The 24007-nt window shown below is 39.8% G+C and overlaps 1 protein-coding gene across 2 annotated transcripts in view; it reads left to right on the forward strand.

Annotated features, from left to right (window-relative positions):
* STXBP1 (syntaxin binding protein 1) overlaps positions 1–24007 on the forward strand; it is an 890876-nt gene that overhangs the window by 605350 nt on the left and 261519 nt on the right. For both annotated transcript variants that reach the window (XM_044058397.1, XM_044058398.1), the window contains exon 8: positions 10807–10891. In XM_044058397.1, coding sequence (XP_043914332.1) covers positions 10807–10891 — 85 coding nt within the window. The remainder of the gene's footprint in view (positions 1–10806; positions 10892–24007) is intronic.

Here is a 24007-nt window from a genome sequence, read left to right on the forward strand (position 1 = left end):
GCCAAGAGAGTCTCAGAGCTTCAAGCATTATCAGCTAAACCTCCTTACTTGGTCTTTCATCCGGACCGTGTTTACCTCAGGACCAACCCGTCCTTTCTTCCTAAGGTAGCTTCTGAAGCAAACATTAATCAATCCATTAACCTCCCTGTTTTCTTCCCTAAATATCAAAACAAGGGTGAATACAAGCTTCACTCCTTAGACGTTCACAGGCAACTTAGATTTTATCTAAACAGGACGGCTGGTCATAGGCAATCCGACCAGTTGTTCATTTCCTTTGCTAAATTTAATTTGGGCAAGCCAATTTCCAAAGTCTCATTATCTCGCTGGATTTCACAATGTATCTTACTAGCTTATCAAGCTTCGGGAAGGCCCGCACCAGAGGGTGTACATGCCCATTCAACCCGGTCAGTCTCTACCTCGGCAGCCTTTAAGGCTAGGATTCTTCTAGATGATATTTGTGCAGCAGCCATGTGGGCTTCATCTCATACCTTTATTTCCCACTACAAGTTGGATCTTACATCTAGGGGTAGAGCATCCTTTGGCTCCGCGGTGCTCCAGAATATCCTTCCATGATGGCCGCCCAAGATTCAGGTAGCTGGGGACTCTGTCCCACAGGTTGCAGACAAATGAATCTCCTACTTCAGATTTAGAAGTTATGTACTCACCATAACGTTCCATCTGAGTAGGTGTATTCATTTGTCTGCAACCATCCCGCCCTCCTATCCCCCTGGCCTCTCAGTTTCCTGCATATGTTGTGTTACCCTTTTCAGGGTGTTTATGCTGTTGGCAAACTCGATCTGAGGTCATGTAGGGAGAGCAGGGCATTATGGGTGAGGGGAGGAGCTGAGAGCTTGGATCCATAGCTGGTTAACCATGCCGGTTCGGATCCGATATCGGATCCATAACCCACAGGTTGCAGACAAATGAATACACCTACTCAGATGGAACGTTATGGTGAGTACATAACTTCTAATTTGAGGACTTGAGTGATCTGCAATTTATATTGGGTAGAATTAGGTTAGTAAGTGCAGGGCAGTCATTGGGCTGGTGAATTATTTTGTGGACTATGGTCAGGTGATTGAGTGTTAAAAGGTTTGGGAGTTCTAGCCAGCTGAGTTTGGTGAGTGCTGAGCAGTGGTGGGTTCTGTATGGGTGGTCTGTAGCGAACTTTGCAATTTTATTATAGCAGGATTCTAGACTATTCAGAATGAATGCTGTAATTAAATCAAAAGGTGCTTTGACAAAGTATTAGTTTAAGGGTGTGCACACTTATGCAACCAGCTTATTGTACTTTTTTTATTTTTTATATTTTTCCCCCCTAACAGATTTGTTTTTTCAATTGAATTGTAGAGGTTATAGGTCACATTAAAGTCGGGAAAAGTTTTGAAATGATTTATTGTGGTCTCATTTTTTTATATCACAAAAACCTGGCATTTTAACAGGGGTGTGTACACTTTTTATATCCACTGTATGTGTATGTATGGGTCTACTTGAGAAGACTGAAGTCCGAAATTACTGAATCCGACATGACGGAGATTAATTCAGCCAAACTGCATATCACCGAAAATTTAAAACATCGAATTTCATATAACCAAAAATAATTAAAATACTTTACCAGCACTATAAAGAAGAAGTAAGGGTTCAGTCACATGTACAACGCACTGTCCTACAGTGGTGATGTGCAAACCCGGAATTATTGGTCATGTGTATACAATGTACAAATCACAAAAAGGAAGAGCTGTATTAGTTTTGGATTATGACATTTATCATTTGGAGAAGAGAACAAAAATTAAAATGTACTGGCATGAAAGTTGAAAAGCAGAGGAAAATGCAAAGCTAGCGGTGTAACATCTTGTATTGTTAGTGGAGAGGAACTCATGAAATCCATTAATCATAACCACTCAGCTGATCCTGCAGAAGTTGAGAGATATAAACTGTGTCACGACATGAATCAAAGAGCATCAGTGTCTACAGATAATCCTTATCGAATGGGAGATTCTTTCCTCTATGTCATTAGAATTCATTGCAAGTTTTCCTAGTGGAAAAGCATTACTACAGCAAGTTAGCAGAATTAGAAAAAGATGTATGTTTGGACGAACTAAAGATACAATGGATATTTTAACAGTAAATGTGGAAAATTATCCTTAAAAGTAGGATACTTTCATGAGAAAAAGTCAGATGATTCAAGAAATGAAAAACACAGTTTTGGTTCTAAGTACTGTAGAGAACATGTTTGACTTAAGTCAGGCAACAATCTAGATGATGGATGGTATATATATATATATATCAGTAAAGAGAAGCAATTAAGACAGTTATATAGTGTACATGGTTTAGTCAAATGTGGAGGCTACATTCCTCTGTTGTACTGCTTTATGTCAAAGAAGTTCACAATTCACGCATACAAATCATCATCGGCTCATCCAATCACTTTGGAAATACTTAATCAATAAGTATTAACATGTTTAAAATGGTAAATAAATAATATCAATATTATACACAGGAAGCCTTTCTTTTCAAGTCACTATAAATTGAAATACAGTCATTTACGCCTGAAGGGTTGGTCGCATTCAGCTTCAGTTGGCAAAACATCTGTAATTGCTTGTTGTGATTGGTCTGGTATGGAGGTGTTTTCATAAACAGTTGATTCATTGATATTTTTAAATACATTTTTTTACAGCACTTTGGTTGTGAAGATGTTTTGCTAATAGACGAAAGCGCTTAATCAACGTGTTTTTGTTTACTAAGAATAAAGTGTTCATTCTGGGGTTTGCAGCTTTCTGGAATCCATTCTTCGTTTATTTTTTTATTGTTTTCATCGGTTCCATTGCAGGAGAGTTACTCGAATTTTGTGCTTCTTATGAATTTAAAAATGCAATGAGATTTCAGTGTTTGAGGGTTGAACTTAATGTACTCAACAATATGACATCCAGTAATGTAATAAATACTTTGACACCCCCCCCATGCAGAATGGATTGTTTAGTATCATTTTGCACAGCCTGTCACCTCCTGTTTTTTTTTCACCTGTTCTGGGTAATTAGAGTTTTCAGAAAACTTTTCTGCTGTGAATTCATAGTGCTGTTTCAACATTACTGAAGGGATTCTCTTTCTTTGAAAAGTGATTTCATTGTGTTAGCAATGGCTGAGATTAAGCTAAGATATCTCAGGTTTGTGCTTTTGCCTTTTCTTCACTTTTGTAAGGAGGAGTCACATTCAGCGTCCACCTCCATTCTTGCACTGACTTTATTTGTTCCCTTGTTTTGCCACCTTATATTCTGGATCTGACTTGACATGACAAAACATGGTTCTACGAACTTCCTTTTAACTGAGAGAGCTCTATTGATCTGTCAGCAACACTAACCAACCACTGAGCAGTGTGCAAACAGAGATGCGGAATTCCTAAGAATGGAAGGGAATGACCCACCTGACCCTAAACAATGAAGGGGAGGACCCCAAGTCCCCTGTCTAATTAAATAATTGGGCACTCCAGGGTTGTGATATATTTAACTTGCCTGTACTTAATTAGGTAACCTCTTGTCTTTTGACGCAGTTCAACAAATCTGTCCTAGTAAATGGGGAGTCAACAAAGTAGTTGGTAGCAAGTTATTGTGCTGCTTTTTTATTCTTTTACAAGTATTGAGATAAAAGTATTTTTTTAACATTACTAACCATTTGGGGTTAATTCTGTTTGGTTATTACCTTGCTTTCACTTTATTTGGTATCACATCTCTCTCTCTCTTTTTCTTTTTGCTTTATTTTTCTCTAATATATTTATTTATTTGCATTTATTAAGTGGGATAGTTGGAATGGACATACAGAGATACTCCTTTTCAGCAGAGGCCAAGGGAGAAAAGGTCTATTAGTACAAGATGCAACACAATGTAAAATTTGAGTATATTAAAAAAAGAAGATAAAGTATAATAATAGATATCCAAAGAACATGAATTCATTCATCCGATCTTTGGCAGAAGATATATGCCAGGTTTTTATCTTGCTATATGTGACTCTTGTGATAATTTTTACATAGGGAACACTACAAGACAACTGAATGAAAGAATATCTAAGCATGTTTCTGACATTCATTTGAATGACTTTAAAAATCCCTTGGCTAAACATGTAAAAGAAACTCAAAGGCAAAGATTTTATTTCAGAGTCTTACAGGTGGTTAAGGAAAATCCATGAGGGGTTGACGTCAACAATAAAACTGAATTAGCAGAGATGTCTTGGACTGGGGCCTTACAAGCTGACAAACTCCTGGTTTGAATTTGAACTTCCCACTGAAACCAGCCCTTAGTGGATGTAGGCTGAAGAGATGAGCTTGACTGGTTAGTCAGACTTTAAGAATGATATCACTGCCAGAATTTATAGATGTGATGAAGGATCCATTTGAGATCTGAAAGTGATTATCAGTTTTTTGCATTCATTTTTTTAAATAAAATATAAAAGTTTTAGTATTTTAAGCAATTTCATTTATGTTCCTGACTGTGATGGCAGTACTGGGTATTCTACACTCTTTATTCATTCTCTCTGCCTCTGCAGTAGTGCACTTTGGTGGTTGTAATTGTATTTACATGTGTTATATTTATTTACTTACATTTGTTGACCGGAAGTGTCTGACTGGCCGTAGGTCCATTTTCAGCGGAAGCCCGGGGAGAACAGCTCCACAGTTAAAACAAACAGACAGTAGTTACATTGGATTACATAGCGATTAACAATTTAATATAGCAATTACTTGCAACATATTTACAGATGAAGAACATAGTACATCAGTAGACAACTAGAATCTTTATCTGTGAACTACATAACAGACATTAACAAATGTTACAATAAGAAGTTCCTGCTGTATAATAAGTACTAGGCTTATGAGCATCTGAGCTTGCTTTATTCAAGGTAGTTAGTAGAGTGGAAAGAAAGGTAGTGGTTGGATGGGGTGGGTGATATTAGAGTGGGAGTTGCAAGGGCATAGCCAGCATGTTTTTAGGTGCACTTTTAGTAAAGTTTTGAAGTGGGTGCATGATGGTATGGAGGTAATTGTGGGTGGGAGGGAGTTCCATAATTTGGTTATGGTGCAAAAGAATAGTGCTTCACCAGCAGAGTTATTGGCTTTAGTGATCTGCAAGTGATTTTTGTTGCTGGATCTTAGTGGTCTGGTGGTGCAATAGGGTTGGGGTAGATTCTGGAGGGATGGGACATTTAGTGGATGGTTTACTAGTTTGTGGGCGAGTGAAAGTTGATACCATTGAAGGAGGTGAGGGAGTTCAAGCCAGCCCAGTTCAGAGAGACAGTGGTGACTACGGCAGGATGCCCCTGTGGCGAATTTCGCGATTTTGTTCTAGCAGGTCTCTAGCTTGTTTAGATCGCATTGCCTTAGGTTTGTATATATTGGGGAGGCATAAAGTAGGGTGGAGATAATGTGGGTATTTGCTGTTGAAATCTTTGCTGCTTTGGTGAGACGTTGCTTATTTCTGTATAACTATCCTAGTTTTTTGTGGACTGTTTTTAAGGTCATGGATATGTGAATGTCAAATTTTAGTTTATTGTCTACTTCCACTCCTAGCAATTTGGTGTGTTCAGTCGGGTATATAGTGGTGTTGTCTTTTGCTGTGATGTTAAAGTGAGAGTTGTTTTATATGTATATATATATATATATATATATATATATATATATATATATATATATATATATATAGGTTTACTATTGAAATTCTGAAACTGCATTTGTCAACCAGTCACAATGGTCAACCTGAAATGCTGAATTCAGAACTTCAAAACAGCAGCCATGGCAAAAATGAATACATCAACATCCGTAGTAAGACGTGTTTGACATAGCAGGAGGTGATGTCAGTCACCCATGCTATGCACCTTAATGTACCATTACACTCCACAGTCAATGGTACATTTAATTGTACTATTTTGTGTGGAGGGGGCTATGCCCACTGAACCCCCCATGTGGGGGGCTGCACCCAACACCCCCCTGCATATTAAATATACCAACTCTGACATCGCACTACAGCGAGGAAATGGGTTAATTCTCTGTTCCTCACTGAACCGTGATCTTTGTTCACAATATCGAACTCAGATACTTGAACTACACTACCCATTCGCTGTAGTGTAATCGATGTATTTTGGTTCGGCATTCTGCCCATTTTATATATATATATATATATATATATATATATATATATATATATGTGTGTGTGTGTGTGTGTATATGTATGCATTTTATCAGCTTCGGTGCACTCAGAAATGGCAAAAACTTAAATGCTGCATTCATAATAATTAATGCCACTGCTCTGGCACATTTTTGACAGACAACACTGTGTACGACTTCTTGCAAAACTATATTCTCCTGAACAAGAGGGTAGTGCTAGTGAGGTCCTCTTTTCACAGTCATCACAACTGATGCCAGAATACTTCAGCTCCAGAATATAGAAGAGAAGCACTTTCCTAAAATGTCTGCATTGTGAATTCTTGTCTCAAAAATCCACATAGAACCCATTTTAGTGGATGTTGTTCTTAGATAAAAAAGAGGGGTATGTAAGACGTCATGAAACAGGTCTTTGTGGATTCTACACCATTGTCATACTAGTCCCCTTGCAGACATCATAGGCTGGATTTATAAAGGTTACCTCAAAGTGTACAGTATGTGTACACTTAGCATAACCGTTCTGAGTAGGCAGCACAAGCACTGTGGTTGGAATGTACACTTTGTGGAAACATTTGTGAATCTGGCCTACCTGAGACCAGATTTGCTGTTCAGGAATATCAGAACCATCATACAGAGCAAAAATACTGAGTGCATATTATTTGGACCACACTTCTATAGCTAGAAAAAAGAACTGAAAAAAGACTATGTTCTGTAGTCATACAGGAAAACAACTTGCAAATTTTAGTGCAAAACGTATCACCTGACATTCCATTTTCAGGAAGAATATTTCCAGTTCTGTGTAGTATTTGTGTGTGTGTGTGTGTGTGTGTGTGTGTGTGTGTGTGTGTGTGTGTGTGTGTGTGTGTGTGTGTGTGTGTGTGTGTTTGATACAGAGAGGAAGAGAGATGTGGTGAGATCACAGGTAATATAAAAACAGATATCTTCAACATGAATGCAGTGACCTCTGTGCTAGAATGAAATAACAGGGCTGTTTTTGTAAGGAATATAATGTTGTTTGCTAATGACGTGGTGATGAGTCATTCATTAAAGTAAGAAGTCACATAATCGGAAATGCTTGGAAATTTGTTGTGTTGTTGAATGTCACCTGGTGACTAACTATTATAACATTGTAATTTATATCATTGTGATCTGCCATATTACTCAGTAAATAACACCTAATCAGAGAATAAGGCCTAGCATGGTTTTCCAGGGTGGTCATGATATAAGCCCTACCACAAAAATAAGCCCTAGTTAAGATTGTCAACAACACACGATGAACATGTTGAATTATAAAATAATAATATTATTGACATCTGTTGACTGAGATTATCATACTCTGCTCACCATTTTCAGACCATTCGGACACCCAAATTCTTCTCTTTGCAGAAAGTCGTAAGATTCTTTCCCCGGGAGTCCTCCACGATTCTTACTGTAACCCTAATCCTCACTCACACTTGACGGTTGAGATCCTTGGTCAATAAACACTGGCAAGTAGAACGTGCGCACTTGATACTGAATGGGTGTGGTTGTGTCTTCTTAACCGTAGCCATTTTGTGTTGCCACTCCTGTCTCTTAAGTCTTCAATTAACCGCCCCCCCAGACAAGGTGAGTGCAAAAAGAAAGAGTTATTCCGTCGAGTACAAGAAAGGAATTGTGGAGGACTCCCGGGGAAAGAATCTGATGGCTTTCTCCAAAGAGAAGAAGTTGGCTCTCCGAATGGTCCGAAAATGGCGAGCAGCATACGATAACCTCAGTCAACAGGCTGACAAGGGAAATGCTAAGAAGTGCAAGTGTGGATCAGGTCAGCAACCATTATTTCCTGAGCTGGAAGACATCATCTGTGAATAGACTGCTAACAGGAGAACAAAAGCTTTGGTTGTGCACAGGGCTGATATTCAAGCATTTGCCCTTGCAATGGCACTACAGTTAGAAATATCCCAAGAAGAATTCAAAGCATCACAACATTGGCTGGCTGGTTTCCTTCAGCGATATGAACTGTCTCTAAGATCAACACTGTTCAAGCTGGAAGATACTGACGTTATTAAACATGCACTTGCATTCAAGTCCTTTGTTGATGGCATCAACTTTTCTAAATACCAACTCTCCAACATGATTGCTATGGACGAAACTGCAGTGTTTATGGGCCAAGGATCTCAAACAACAATTGATCAGAGGGGTGCCTCGTCAATCTACATTCCCTCCACTGGTTATGAAAGTGCACCTGTTACCTGTATTTTGGCAATTCGTCTAGATGGAAAGAAAACCCCACCTCTAATCATTAGTAAGGGCAAGAAAGATAAGATTGAACATGTTTCAGGCATTTACATTCTTGAAACCGAAAAAGCCTGGTGCACACAAGCAGTTATAAGGAAGTGGGTCGATGTAATGCTGCCACTTGTTTTGCGAGGTGGTGAAAAAGGTCTGGTAGTCTGGAATTCAGCCAGCACTCACCGCGCTAAAGACATGAAGAAATTCCTTCACAGAGAAGAACAGATCAAATAATGATTCCCCCAGGAATGACTGCCTATCTCCAGACTCCTGACGTTGCAATAAACAAACCATTCAAAGACCATTTGTGCATGGCACTCAATGACTACATTGAAAATAGAATGGAGAAAAATCAGCATGGAAACATTGTGAAGCCTAGCCTGCAAGAGGTCATGACTTGGGTGAAGAATTTATGGGATAAAATCACTGACAGCTATGTTGCCAATGCACTACGAGCAGGTTACTTGGACAACTGTGTTCATTTAAGGAGAGCTCTATTGCTAGGCATGACAGATTGAGGCCAATGGTGCTACAGAAAATGGAGTTGCATGAAATTCAGACCGAAATTCGGGGGTTGGACACTTATGACAATGTTCCAGAAGAAAATGACATGACTATATTTGAATAACTTTTCTGTTATCGGGGCAACAGAATGGATTGCTTCTGCTTTCAGCTGCCAGCAAGCTCTTGTCAGTTTTTTTTTTACTTTATTGTATTAAGTTACCATTTCATTATCAAGGGGTTATTACAAACTAATTAGTTCCCAGACTTCATTTTTTCACTTTCCATCATTCTTCTGTTACAATGTGGGTAAGGAATAAAGAAAGCATCACCACTCAAAAAGTGGCAGTTATTCACCTGTTTTATTTCCCTCCTCCAATACACATGTATTGAGATTTTTCTGCACGTTCTGTTAAGCATGAAATATTGCACTGTGAAAGTCAAGGTGTAGATATTTTGAAGTTGAAATGTTTGTTGCACTGTTTATGTAGAATTCTCACACAACTGTTAACGCGTTACCCAGAACTGTTGTCCAATATCAGAAAAGTACCAAATAAATGTCAATTCGTGTACATGAATAAATGTTGATTTTTGTACATGAATAAATGTCGATTTGTGTGCATGAATAAATGTCGATTTTTGTACAAGTATAAATTAATAAATGTAGATTGTTGGGGGGGGGTAAATAAGCCCTAATGCGTATTTTGGCGGGGAAAAAGTATAAGACCCGGTCTTATTTTCGGGGAAATACAGTAGTTATATTATGATGTGTACCTTTTAGGTTTTAGTTCCCTTTCTTCTTCTTCTTCTTCTTTCAGCTTTTCCCGGTTAGGGGTCGCCACAGCGGATCACCTGTCCGCTCATGATTGGCAGTGGAGTTTTACAGTGCCGAGTTGCCAGCCCGGTGCCCAACCTTCCACAGAAGGCACACACACGCACACACTCATACCTAGGGCCAATTTAGAGTGTCCAATCCACCTACAGCATATCTTTGGGATGTGGGAGGAAACCGGAGCACCCGGAGGAAACCCACGCGACCACAGGGAGGACATGCAGGCTCCGCACAGAAGGCACCCCAGCCAAGAATCGAACCGGAGAACCTCTTGCTGTGAGGCGACAACGCTAACCGCTGCATCACAGCGGTCGCAAAACATGGTACGTTTGGGAAAGGGAAGGGTATGATTTCAGGTATCCTAATGCTTTCATCATGGTTAGTGTAATTAGTCATTTCTCCTGCAGGGTATAAAAGAAACAAAAAAAAAAAACAGGTAACGAGATTGACATCAAACACTAACAGTTGATTTGCTTACCAAATTTGTATACTAAGAACTACTGGCCACTGTCCTAGATGCTTGTGAAAATCACTAAAAATGTTCTTCACGTTTTAAAAGGTGCTGATCAAGCTCTCCATCAACTGACTAACTGATTTACCTTGGCTTTGACAGATGAAGTTCTAAAAGTACACTGTGGTCATAAATTTGGAGACAGAATTGAAGTATTATAAAAGATCACAGAATATTAGAATATTTAGAATATCCAGTGGCAAATTTTGAAATATCACATGCTCAGTCTTATGTTCTGGCCATTCAGTCTGAATTCATACTGCAGGTGCAAAGCAAAACATACTAGTTCAATGTTCTGAAAAGTCCAGTTGTACTGCATATGTAATGCTGCTGCGGGTCACAGCTGAAGTGTAATCTCATCTGTTATAAATTGTAGTGCATTGCTCCACCCAAGATAAAACCGATTTCTTATAAATACTCCTTGCTAAGTAAACCACCTAAAACTAAAATAGCATTATGAATAAAACAAAAGAAGCATGTTTATAACAATGTAAATGAGGTATGCTCTAATATAGCTCTGATTTCTGTCTCTTTTTCTGGTCTTCTTAGGGAGTACAAAGACAATGCTATGTTAGCACAGCTGGTACAAGACAAACTGGATGCGTACAAAGCAGATGATCCAACCATGGGGGAGGTGAGTAAATGCCAAGGAAGAGCGGAGGAGGGAGAGGTGTGACAGCCTTTAATTAGGTCATGAGTGTTGTGAAGCCTGCTGAATTTGCTGAGGGGGCTCCTTTCCATACTCTGTTATGCCAGCAGGGTTTTTCCCTTTTTCTGAAAACATGATTAGTATTTTAGGCAGTAATTATATCAGAAATGGGGAAACATTCTTAGTCTTTTAACTGTTTATTCGATTTATGTATGTATTTTTTCAGTACAAAGAAAGCATGCCTCAGTAAATCAAGGTGAAAATCACAACTCTTGTGATTGCTTACATACACATTCTTAAGTGGAAGTACAGTTTTCTATTAGTACTTCTGTCAGAAATGTTATTTGACATGTAAATCTGCTTAGGAAATGTTTTCTGAGCTTCAGAACTAGCTTTAGTTCTGGTCTATTTTACAGTGTTTCGCAGTGTTTTACAATTGCTCTTTAGCCAGTACTTGCTTAATTTTTTTTTTTGACAATTTATGGAGAAAGAGTGCTAGTACATGGCACTATAATTTAAATTTAATGAGGAATTGAATTAAATGTTCATGTTTTAGCTAGGGCTGGTAGCTATAATAGCCTGCACGAGAGAAAGGAAGCTGAGTGGCAGTTTAGACTGGATGCCAGCTAGTCTCCAGGCATTAATGATTACATAACCATCAAAAGCATTTTAAGGTAAAATAAGTTATGTTTTTTATACTAAAACCATTTAATAATGCCCTGCCTCTTAATATTATTTATCTACATTTGTTGGTTGTGCATTATTTATCCTGTCACACTTTGCTGTATAGTCATTATATTCAGTTATATATGTGTTTATCTTTAAAGATTTTTTATTTGATTTTTATTTTTAATTAGTTTTAGTATTTTATGAAGATGCTTGTTTTTTATTTTTCATTACTTTTAGTATTTTATGAAGATGCTTTTTATTCTCTTACTTAGCTTTTTAGTTGCTTGTATTAATTTGTATTTTCCTAGTGATAGCTGTTGGTTGGTTTCATTTTCACATCATCATCATAAACTAATTATTTAAATGCTCTGTGTCCAGTATTAGTTGGTCTGATGATATATCTTGTGGTTTTGAAGCAAAAGTACTCAGTAGCTATTTTATTTAAATAAGTTATTTTCTGTGTGTGAAATTCACCTTACTGTACAGTGTCACTACTGCAGCCATGAAATGTACCGTACATTACATTGTTACTACTGCATCTATGAAATGCACAATACTTTACAGTGTCACTACTACAACCATGAAATGTACCCTAAGTTACAGTGTCACTACTACATCTGTGAAATGCACCCAAAGTTAGAGGGTCACTACTGCATCTGTGAAATGCACCCTACATTACAGTGTCACTACTGCATCCATGAAATGCACTTGTTACACTGTCACAACTATATCCCTGAAATGCACCCTATGTTACAGTGTCACTACTGCACCATTGACTGCCCGGTTAAAGAAACTCCAGCTCTACTCAGTGGCATACCGCCTGTTCAGAGGCGATCTGTGCCTGACGTATAAAGCCATGTCCAACCCGGAATTAATGGACATGCTGCACCTCAGAAAATCCAAATCCCATCGAGCTACGCACTCGAGAGACTTGAACCTCAGCACTGAAATAAATAGGACATGCTGGAGGGACAGATTCATAACCCAGAGGCTCCCTTCACTCTGGAATAAAATCCCAGTCCAGGTTAGGCAGAGTCCCTCATTGACTCTCTTCAAGAGGAATCTTCATGAGTGGATGGGAGATCGTAGGTTTACCCCGGGTATCACTTCTGTGTCACTGTTAGACAGAGGCACAGTATACTAACCTCGAAAAAGGGCATAGCAAAATAAATTTAAAATGGGTGGCGAAAGCCAAACACATTCTGGCTAGGCTTATAAATGCCCTAGGGCAGATAGCCTAGTATGAACCTATGAAATGCACCCTACATTACAGTGTCACTACTACATCACTGAAATACATCGTATGTTACTGTGTCACTACTGCATCCATGAAATGCACCCTACTTTACAGTGTCACTACTGCGTTCATGAAATGCACCCTAAATTACATTGTCGCAACTACATCCATGAAATGCACCCTGTTTTACTGTGTCACCACTGCACCCATGAAATGCACCCTACATTACAGTGTCACAACTACATCCCTGAAGTGCACCCTATGTTACAGTGTCACTACTGCATCTCTGAAATGCACCCTATGTTACAGTGGCACTACTACATCAAAAAAATGCATCCTATGTTACATTGTCACTACTGCGTCTGTGAAATGCACCCTGCTTTACAGTGTCACAACTACAACCATGAAATGTACCCTACATTACAGTGTCACAACTACATCCCTGAAGTGCACCCTATGTTACAGTGTCACTACTGCATGCCTGAAATGCACCCTATGTTACAGTGGCACTACTACATCAAAAAAATGCATCCTATGTTACATTGTCACTACTGCATGCCTGAAATGCACCCTATGTTACAGTGGCACTACTACATCAAAAAAATGCATCCTATGTTACATTGTCACTACTGCGTCTGTGAAATGCACCCTGCTTTACAGTGTCACAACTACAACCATGAAATGTACCCTAAGTTACAGTGTCACTACTACATCCCTGAAATGCACCTTACATTACAGTGTCACTACTGCACCAATGAAATGCACACTACATTACAGTGTCACTGCTACATCCATAAAATTCACCAAAATTACAGTGTCACTACTGTAGCCATGAAATGCACCCTACATTACAGTATCACTACTACATCCATAAAATTCATCCTAAATTACAGTGTCACTACTGTAGCCATGAAATGCACCCTACATTACAGTGCCACAACTACATCCATGAAATGCATCCTGCTTTACATTGTCACTGCTGTGTACTATGAAATGTACCCTGTGTTACAGTGTCACTTTTGAGTAATTGTGCTTCATAAGTACTAGTTGTTCTGAAACAGCCAGTATATTTCCTGGTTGCTGTTTTTCATAACACAGTGCAAACACCACCAGAAATAACCTATGCTTATCAGATTTGAGCTCAGTTTCTGGCAACTCCTGTCTTCTGGCTAGTTCAGCACCCAATAACTCCTTGACAAACCCTGTGCAGTCTGCTATGTTTCCTTTAACATAGTCCAGCAAACCCATCTTTTGCTTCCCTTCCAAAATCCCATATGTCCTCATTTTCACCCTTCTCATTTTGTCATCTGTGGCTTTTAAATGATGTTCCATTTTATCAGATTGATTAACTGTTAGATCAGTGTTTCCTCAACTCTCTGTTAGCTATTGCTAAGTAGACCCTATAGCTACTTACTGTTTTTGGAGATTTTCCACCTCATCACATGCAGTTGTTTGAAAAGCTCATCACACATGCTAAGTTCGAGAGCTCAGTTTTAGTCATTTCCAAACTATTAGTAACCTCCTTTCATACACAATCTCACTACTCATTTAGGTTCTTTTGGCACAAGTGGATAGAACTTCATGTCTCATCCCTCCTGACTCACATATGACCTCATTTCCTTATGTCTATTCAGTTTTCACATACCTTCTCTCTCCCTCAACATCATTTGAGCTCAGCAGCTTTACTCAATTTTGGACAAAAATTCAAATTGAATTTCACTACTTTAATATTATTTTTAAGAAATTTCAAGTTTAATCATACGGAGCAATTCAAAGAAGTAACCATCTTTGAATACCAAGCATGCACTCCAAGGTACTGCAATACTGATTTTTAACTTTGATCCAGATTTGAATTTTATTACTGTTACTATCTTAGTATCTGTACACTGTTATGTAAATTAGTTACAGTCTTTGCTTCAGCTATATATTTAATGGATCTACTTAAGTTATGATTAACTTCAGAAGAGCAACAATCAGAAAATCAACAAAGTAAGATTGAAAAAACAAATACTGACAACACAATGCACATGCTCTGAGAGATAACCTCTGCTTGCTACTTAAATATACCAACTCCAAGATTGCACAATACTGGGGAAAGAGCAAATTCCGTATCCCTGATATTATGTCAGTCTCTGCAATATCAATCGACTTTGCTGTTGTCCAAATTATGCAGGCAGGAAAGCTATCAACGAAACCACCAATTGATATTTAATATGTGCTTTGACTGTTTTTATTAAACCTTTGTTAAAAAATCAGATTACTTAAATTTTAATCAGTTTGGTAAAGTGTTTTGTGAAAAAGCGCTATAGTAAAGCTTTGATATGAGCTGGATGTGTGCAGGTATTTCCTGACGCTAATACTGCCATGAATTTTACACATGAAGAGTTGAGTCCTAAAAGAGTAAAGGGCAGAGATATTGTTATATAGGATTTTCCTGGGCTAATAATTTGAAATGTAATTAACAATAAGATGAAAGAGCCACGGAGACAAATTTTTTATTTTTATTTTACATTTGTTGACCGGGAATGTCTGACTGAGCCAAAGCCCTTTTTCAGCAGAGTCCCGGGTAGAAAAGCTCAATAATTATACAAACAATTTAAGCTAAGATTATACAAACAAGTTAAAACTTAATATGGTGTTAAGGCTACATGCTATATATTTGACAATAATAAGGTCCAAAGAATAAAGAAGCAACAGAATCGTAAAACAAAAGTTAGAAAATAGCTAAAAACAGTACCAGCAATAAGGTCCAAAGAATAAAGAAGCAACAAAACTGTAAAACAAAAGTTATAGAATAGCTAAAAACAGTACCAATGTCTAAAGAGGTTATTACAGAGAGCCATGTCTCTACTGAATTAAAAGGAAGACTGGGTAGCAGATAAGAGTTCAGAGGGAGAACTAGCTATGATTATGTTGTAGAGTCATCAGCGTATTGGACTATGGTAGAATGTGGAGAGGAGAAATGGAGTAAGTTAGTGAAGATATTAAAAAGTAGCGGTCCAAGAATGGATCCTTGAGGGACACCCATTTTTATTGGAAGGGGAGTAGATAGTGCAGAGTGCCATCTGACTGATAGGAGTCTGTCTGTGAGATAGCTGGAGAACCAAGCCACTGTGTCAGGGGAGAAATTAAGATCAGTTAGTTTGTTCAGTAGCAGAGGGTGAGAAACAGTGTCAAATGCATTTGAGAGATCAAGGAATAGACAGGAGATAAGTTTGTGATCATCTCTGGCTAACAAATTGTGTTAAGGAAGGCGAGAAGAGCAGTAGTGGTGCTATGATTTGGTCGGAAACTATGGTGTATAGGAGTGAGTGTTTTTCCTGTAAGAGCTGTTGCATAACTTGTATGTGTATGCATTTCTCTAAGACTTTGGAGAGAGGGGAGAGAATAGCAATAGGTCTGAAATTTGAGATTTCTGAGGAGTTACCTTCTTTGTGAATAGGTAGGGTGTAGAATTGTTTCCAGACTGATGGGACTTTAGATTCAGAGATGGAGCGATTGATAATGACAGATACAGGCAGAGCATGAGAGTGAGCTACTGTCTGGAGAAAGTATGATGGGACATTGTCAGGAAATACAGAGCATGGTTTTACCCTAGAAAGCAGAGTTTTTATGTAGGTAGTGGGAACAGGTTTGAGAGAGAAAGTCTCAGGGCAGTTGGGAACATTGGTGTTAGAGAGGTTGGGGTTAAATAGTTTGGATATTGATTCTATGAAGTAGGTTTTAAACGTGTTGGCAGTTTCGTCTGGTGATTTGTCAGGACATGGGTTGGGTGATGTAGGATTGCTGGGATGTAGTATTTGGTTAACTGGATTCCAGAATTTTTTGGGATCTGATTTTAGGGTAGTTGGGGGGTTGTGGTACAATTCTTTTTTGTCTTTATTGATGAGTTGTTTTACATGATTTCTTTGCTCTTTATATTTTTGTAGGTCAACAGGGTCTTTAGATTGTAACCATGTTTTCCACGCTCTATCTCTTGCTTTCATATGAGTGCGAGTAGTTTTTGATAGCCAAGGGGATAGGTTTGATTTTATCCTTATTTTTCTGAGTGGTGCTATTGAGTTTAGGATACCAAGTTTAGACAGCTTCATCAAGTGGGAGCTGTGTGAGGATGTTCCAGTTTACTCTAGAGATGAGGGATTTGAATGTTTCAGGGTTAAAGTTGGAAAGATTGTGGCAGGTGATATATCTGTGTAGTTTAGAGAGATGGTTAGTATGTCTGAGAACTTTTATAGGTGAGTGGTCACTCAGGGAATCGAGAAGAGATTCAGGTTTGTAATATTTAGAGGGATTAGAAACAAGTATCCAATCTATGAGAGTACTGGGAGAGTGAAAGTTATTTGTATGGGATGTTTGAGAGATTAGCTGAGCAAATCCAATTAGATTTATATGATGTGAGGAGACAGGATTATTAAGGGTTAGCCAATTAATAATATGTCCCTAAGGAGGATGGCTTCATTAAGGATGTCTTGGGAGAAATAGGTGAGAATGCTTTCCAGCAGGTGAATGTTATCACCTGGTGGAATGTAAATGGGTACTATGGTAATAGTAGTGTAGTTGTTGATTTTAAGGTTTACTGGAAGTATTTCAGCGGAAGAAATGGGTGGGATGGATTGCATAGGATGGGAGATAGTAAGGGAGTTGGAGTAGAAAATAGCAACTCCACCACCCTTTTTTTTTGTACAGTCTAGGCAGATTATGTTATAACATGGGGGGGAGAATATCTTTGTCCAAATTCCTAGAAAAAAATACAGCAATAGTTCATGAAACTCACTATTTCATTTAATATGTTTGTCTGCAGAAGGAGACATTTTGCTACTTACTCTGCCACTTTAAAGCATTCATCCTTGTACATTTTTCTTCACTCCTTGCCCACCTTATCCTCCTTTCTATCTGTCCTTTGGTCTCCTTAAAGCAGCTGTTTTTTTTTCTCCACCACCAATCATTTCTGGTTTACTGCTATATCCATTTGCCACGTTCACCATGAAGTGAAACTTTCTGCCATCTGGATAGTAGCTTAATGCTTCACTCTGGTGTCTGTTGTTTCTTAAATACTTTGCCCTTCCTGTTCATTTTAAGCCTCTCACATCTCCCTGCCATTGTCAAGACCCCTCTATCTCTAATAATCTTAATGTAAATGAATAGCAATTCTCTTTATAATGCTTTCATCTTCAGACCTCTCGCTATCCTGATCTTTCTTTAGACTCTGCCCAGCAGCCTAAGCTGAGTTGTTTATACAGCTTGTAAACTAAAATGCAGTACTTAATATACAGTCTCACCAATGCCCTGTGTAGTAGACTTCCTTACTTCTAGTATATATCAATTGCTCCTAGTTATTCAGTCTTGGTGTGATAATCATGTCGCATGAGATACCAACCACTCCACTGTAGTGAAACTAATGGAAACCGCTCATCCCCAAGGTGTAACACACAAATATAACTTTTATTTAACAATGCACAGAGTTTTTAGTGAAACTAATGGAAACCGCTCATCCCCAAGGTGTAACACACAAATATAACTTTTATTTAACAATGCACAGAGTTTTCGTCATTATTCCTTATATAGTAAGCTTAATTAATTGCATCATTAGTCATGTGGATTTGTAACACAGCCATGTTCTTTACTTAAAGAGCCATCCTATTATAAAATGAAATAAATGGACATCACGTGCAACCTTTTGATTTTTTTTGGTGTTTGTTGACTTATTTATTTGCACTTTTCTGCCCTTCCTTGTTTTGGAGTTTGCACGTTTTTTACTTCCCTGTCCGATGTCTTATGCCTGGATTATTGTGGCCTATGTGCATTATTTTATATTTGTCTGAAATGAAGCTCGGGTGCCACCACTCTGAGTATATTATCAACCTTTTGAAGTTCTTCCCCAGGCTTCCCACTTCATCATCTACTGCTGCGTAAATCCCTGTGTAACCTGCAGAGACTTAATCTGGTGTCTTATCCCCTTGGATAGGACTTAGCTAATCTAGCCGAACAGCAGGAGGCACAGAATAGCCTCCCCCCCAAGAAACTCCACTCTTTATTGACAGCGTTCACCCCCTTCTGGTAGCTCCTGCAGGCAGTCTGACTCTAAATCAACAAGAAAATCTCACGTTTCGAAGTACCACAAAATACATTTGAAAAGAACAGCAACATGAAAAAAGAAATACACGAGCGAAGATAGGGCAGTGCATGTTAACCATAACCCAGACACTAAAACAGACAGTCACACAACATATACATACTGTTGTTTGCACAGTATTGTATAAGACGTAAAAGTAAAAAGTACAGTTTTGTACCTACCATAAATGTAGATGTTCGAGGATCTACATTGCTGCAGTCATGACCTGTGGGTAGTCCGCTGTCCTCGGTCGGCCCGAATACCAAAGGGCTAGGCTGGCGTTGGTCATTGTCGCCTAGAACTGACGTCAGTAGGCAGTAGTACTTAAGCGCATGACCAACGCCATATCCTCAGTCTTTCTTGCCCCAGATGTCAGAAGGCCTAAGAAGAAAGGCCAAAGCCAAAAATAGGAAATGCCCAACAACCCCCAGTGTGTAAATAAAGAATATCTCCAAAAGAAACCCAGCAACCCCAACCTATAGAGGGGAAGGAGGGAGGGAAAATTGGACTGCAGCAATGTAGATCCTCGAACATCTACATTTATGGTAGGTACAAAACTGTACTATGTTCTTCGTCTCACATTGCTGCAGTCATGACCTGTGGGTAGAATCCCAAAGCAAAGGAAAAGGGAGGCTGGCAAATTACAAAGCATTAGGAGCTGCTAACATGCCCTGTAAAACTGCAGTGGCAAACCCAGCCCTAGATTTGGAATAAAGAGGGAGATGGTAATGTTTAGAAAAAGTGTGCACTGAACTCCAAGTAGCTGCCTCCAAAATATCCTTAGTAGCTACACCCCTCAAAAAAGCAGTAGAAGTGGCAGTAGCCCTAGTAGAATGAGGCCTGATCCCAGCAGGGACATCCTTCCCATGATGAGAATAACAAAAGGCAATACAATGACCAATCCACTTTGAAATAGTCTGCTTAGAAACAGCTTTGCCCTGTGAACTCAAAGCAAAAGAAACAAATAACTGTTGAGTCTGTCTGAACTCCTTAGTTCTGTTCAAGTAGTAACGTAACTGCCTGTGGATATCCAAAGAGTGCAAGACTTTTTCCCCTTTATTTTGGGGGTCAGCATAAAAAGTAGGCAAATGAATAGACTGATTCAAGGCCACACTAGAAATCACTTTAGGCATAAAAGTAGGGTTAGTCCGCAAAGAAACTCTATCCTTATGGAATATCAAAAAAGGTTCAACTGCCATGAGAGCCTGTAATTCAGATACCCTCCTAGCAGAAGTAATGGCCAACAAAAAAGCAGTCTTCCAAGACAAAAACTTCAATTCAGACGTAGCTGCAGGTTCAAAAGGAGGTAAAGTAAGTTTCTCCAAAACAAAATTGAGATCCCAGGAAGGAGTAGGAGCTCTACGTGGGGGTCTTATATTCTTTGCCCCTCTAAGAAATTGTTTGAACAAAGGATGAGAAAATAAAGGAGGGTCACGATCATAGTGAGCCGAAATGGCTGCAGCATGAACCTTCACAGAAGAGAATGACAAACCCTTGTCCAGTAATTCAGTAAGATACTGTAGTGCAAAACTCAAATTAGGCACTGAAACATCAAAACCCTTTGCAGTGCTCCAAAGAAAAAAATCTCGTCCATTTATTAGCATAAACTTTTCTAGTGCTAGGCCGCCTAGCTTCCAAAATGACATCCAAAACCTGTTGAGGAAGCTGAGACCCCACCGGCTCCATCACAGAATACGCCAGGCTGTCAGATGGAGGGACTGCACCTGAACATTGAGAAAATGATTGTTTGACTGGGACAATAAATGAGGAACCTGTGGCAGAGGCCAAGGAGGCTCCTGGATTAAACTCCGCAGCAGAGGATACCAATGTTGACGTGGCCAGTCTGGTGCTATTAGAATCATACAAGGCTTGTCCCGTCTGACTTTCAAGAGTACCTTGGGGAGAAGAGGCAGAGGAGGAAAAGCATAAACGTGAAGGTTGTTCCAACTGAAAGATAGAGCATCCACTTTCCAAGCATCTGGGTGGAACATCTTTGTGCAAAACTTTGGAAGTTGAAAATTCAGTGGAGAAGCGAATAGATCTATGTCTGGAGTTCCCCAAGCCACAGTCAATTGTTTGAAAATCTGAGGATCCAGTTTCCACTCGTAGGGATCCACCATTTGTCTGCTCAAAATATCTGCTAGGGAGTTCTGTGCTCCTGGCAGAAACCTTGCTTGAAGATTGATTCGCAAACTCAGAGCAGTCTCCCATAAAATCATTGCTTGTCTGCAAAGAGGGTAGGAATGGGTTCCCCCCTGCTTGTTGATGTACCACATGACTGTTGTGTTGTCTGTTTGGATCAACACCTGTCCTGGCTGAAGTAGGTCTTTGAAGGCCATCAAAGCAAATTGAACTGCTAACATCTCCTTCATGTTGATATGCATATGTAGTAGTTTGGGAGGCCACATGTCTTGTATCCATTTTCCATTGAAGTGTGCTCCCCAAGCCAAGTCCGAGGCATCCGTCATTAGGATCTGACTCGCCTCTGGTTGGGACACAGTGAGTCCCTTGTTTAGGTGACATTCCTGAGCCCACCACAGTAATTCTTTCTGGATGCAAGGTATAATCCGAATGACAGTGTCCAAACCGTGGCAGTGTTGAGCCCACACACTTTAGAGATACCATTGTAGCTTCCTCATATGCAGTTTGGCATTGGGAAGTACTAGAATGCAAGATGCCATGAACCCCAAGGCTTGGAGGACTGTCCTTGCAGTCAGCCTGGACATTACTGATAACTGCTGGAAGTAGAGAGGAAGAGTTTTTTGTTTGTCCGGGGTCAGAAATGCCATCTGAGAAGCTGTATTCAGTCTCACACCCAGAAAGCACATGTCCTGAGAGGGCACTAGACTGGACTTTATTTCGTTCACAGTATACCCTAGGCACCTTCAAACTGTCATTACATACTGGAGATGCTGTAGTAATTTGTCTTTGTTTTGAGCAAGAATCAGGCAATCGTCCAAATAAGGATAAATTTGTATTCCTCTCTGTCTGAAGAAAGCAATCACAGGAGCCAGAACTTTTGTGAACACCCTGGGCAGTAGATAAGCCAAAGGGCAATGCAGAGAATTGATAATGTGAAGTACCAGCCCGAAATCTCAGGAATCTCCTGCAGCTGGGCTTGATAGGGATGTGAAGATAGGCCTCTTTGAGATCCAGGGTTACCATCCAGTGATCTTTGCCTATCATAGGCAGAAGTTGTTGTAATGTTAACATCTTGAACTTTGGAATTTCTAGGTAGGTGTTGAGAATAGACAAATCCAGAATTGGTCTCCAAGTGTTTCCTTTCTTTGGTACTAGGAATAGACGGGAATAAAATCCTAGGCTTACTTCTGAAGGAGGGACCACCTGAATTGCCTCCATCTGCAAAAGTAAAGAAATTTGCTCCTGAGCCTCCAGCCTTTGCTGAGGAGGCACATCCGGCATGCCCTTGAAAGGAGGAAAAGTGTGAAAATAAAACTTGTAACCTCGATTTATTATATCCAACACCCGTTTGTGCTGGGTGATCAAATTCCAGTTTTCTTTGAAAAGTCCCAATTTTCCTCCTAGAGGAGCTGCCAGTAAGGAAGGGTCTGGCAGCGGAAGATACAGGTCATTGGATCTGCTTACGAAAGGGCTGACCCCTGCCCTCACCAGAAGACTGTGCAGGAGAACTCCAAGTCCTAGGTCTGAAGGAGCCCTGAGCGTGAGCCCTGCCTCTACCACGTCTAGACCTGCCCTTAGGCTGATAATCCGAAGAAGGATAAGACCATCCCCTAGCAGGCCAATTCCTACTAAACTTAGGGGGCTGCACCTGCAAAAAATCCTTGACCGTCTGCATAGACTTAGCCTTATCTTCCATCTTTTTCAAAACTGATTCCACAGGAGGACCAAAAAGTACTTCAGATTGAAGAGGAGCATCCAAAATCCGAGCCTTTACACGTTCTGGCAAATTTTGATCCTTAAGCCAGGCATGTCTACGAATAACTGAACCTGTAGCAGCCACCCTAGAAGAAGCCTGAAGAGCATCAAAACCACACTGCAAAGAATGCTTGCCAACTTGATCTGATGCATGAACCAACTCCTGGAGCTCCTTACACTCTATACCCTCAGATAAAGCATCCACCTTAGATTTTAATTGGCCTAATAAAAAGTTCTGATACTTCAGCATATGAAATTGGCAATTCAAAGCCCTCATAGCTAACGTAGGAGGTGTACACTTTTTTCCCCCACCTATCTAACGCTCTAGAATCTTTATCCAAAGGGACTGGATTTTTAGCCACAGAAGCCCTAACACCCTTAGGGCCTTGAATAATAGTTTCCGGATCAGCTCTAGGAATCTTATACAAATACTTATGTGCTTCTGGGACTCTGTAATACCTGTCTGGCTTAACAGGGGCCGGAGGCAGAGAATCAGGATTAAGGGAAGATTCAGAAAAACATCCTGAACAACATCTAAGACAGGAGGAATAGCCAAGGGCCTATGTTGTGGCAGAAACAAAATTCCCTAAGCCTTTTCGAGAATCTGAAAAATCTTGACCTTCCCACTTGAAATGCTCCCTCATGGTATGTAAAGTTTCAGAAAAGAAAAATCTTCTGGAGGGAAGCAGAAGGACAGGAGTCCTCTGCATCCGAATCAGAATAGGAAGGAAAATCCTGAATTTTTTCAGCTGAGGAATCAGAGTAGTCCGAGGAATGATCCATTCCCTCTAAATCTGCCTCCCCCCCTAGGCTTCTTCTCTGGGGGCATAGAACCCGGATCAAAGTAATCAAGTCCTCCGCCATTTTCAACATATGTTTTTTAGGAACAGGGGCTGGAGAGCTAGAAGAATGACCAGGCCCAACAAGACCAGGTTTGGCCTTAGCATGGCCTTTAGCCACTGAAGTAGAAGGCCTAATAACCTTTTGTAAGGATGGGACCACTGAAACCTGAGAAGCACCCTCGGCCTGTCCTAACTCCTGAGAGGCCAACTCCTGTAAAAGTAAAGGTTCCCCCTGGGATTCAGCTGAACCCTCGGCAGGATCCACAGATTCAACCGGAGGCTCAAGAACCGGCGTCCAACGGATGACTCATCCGGTTTAGATCTCAAAGATTTATCTCACGCTT

The sequence above is a fragment of the Protopterus annectens genome, chromosome 16.part0 (genome assembly GCF_019279795.1).
Source record: "Protopterus annectens isolate FY-2018-M chromosome 16.part0, PAN1.0, whole genome shotgun sequence".
In the NCBI taxonomy this organism is placed as follows: Eukaryota; Metazoa; Chordata; order Ceratodontiformes; family Protopteridae; genus Protopterus; species Protopterus annectens.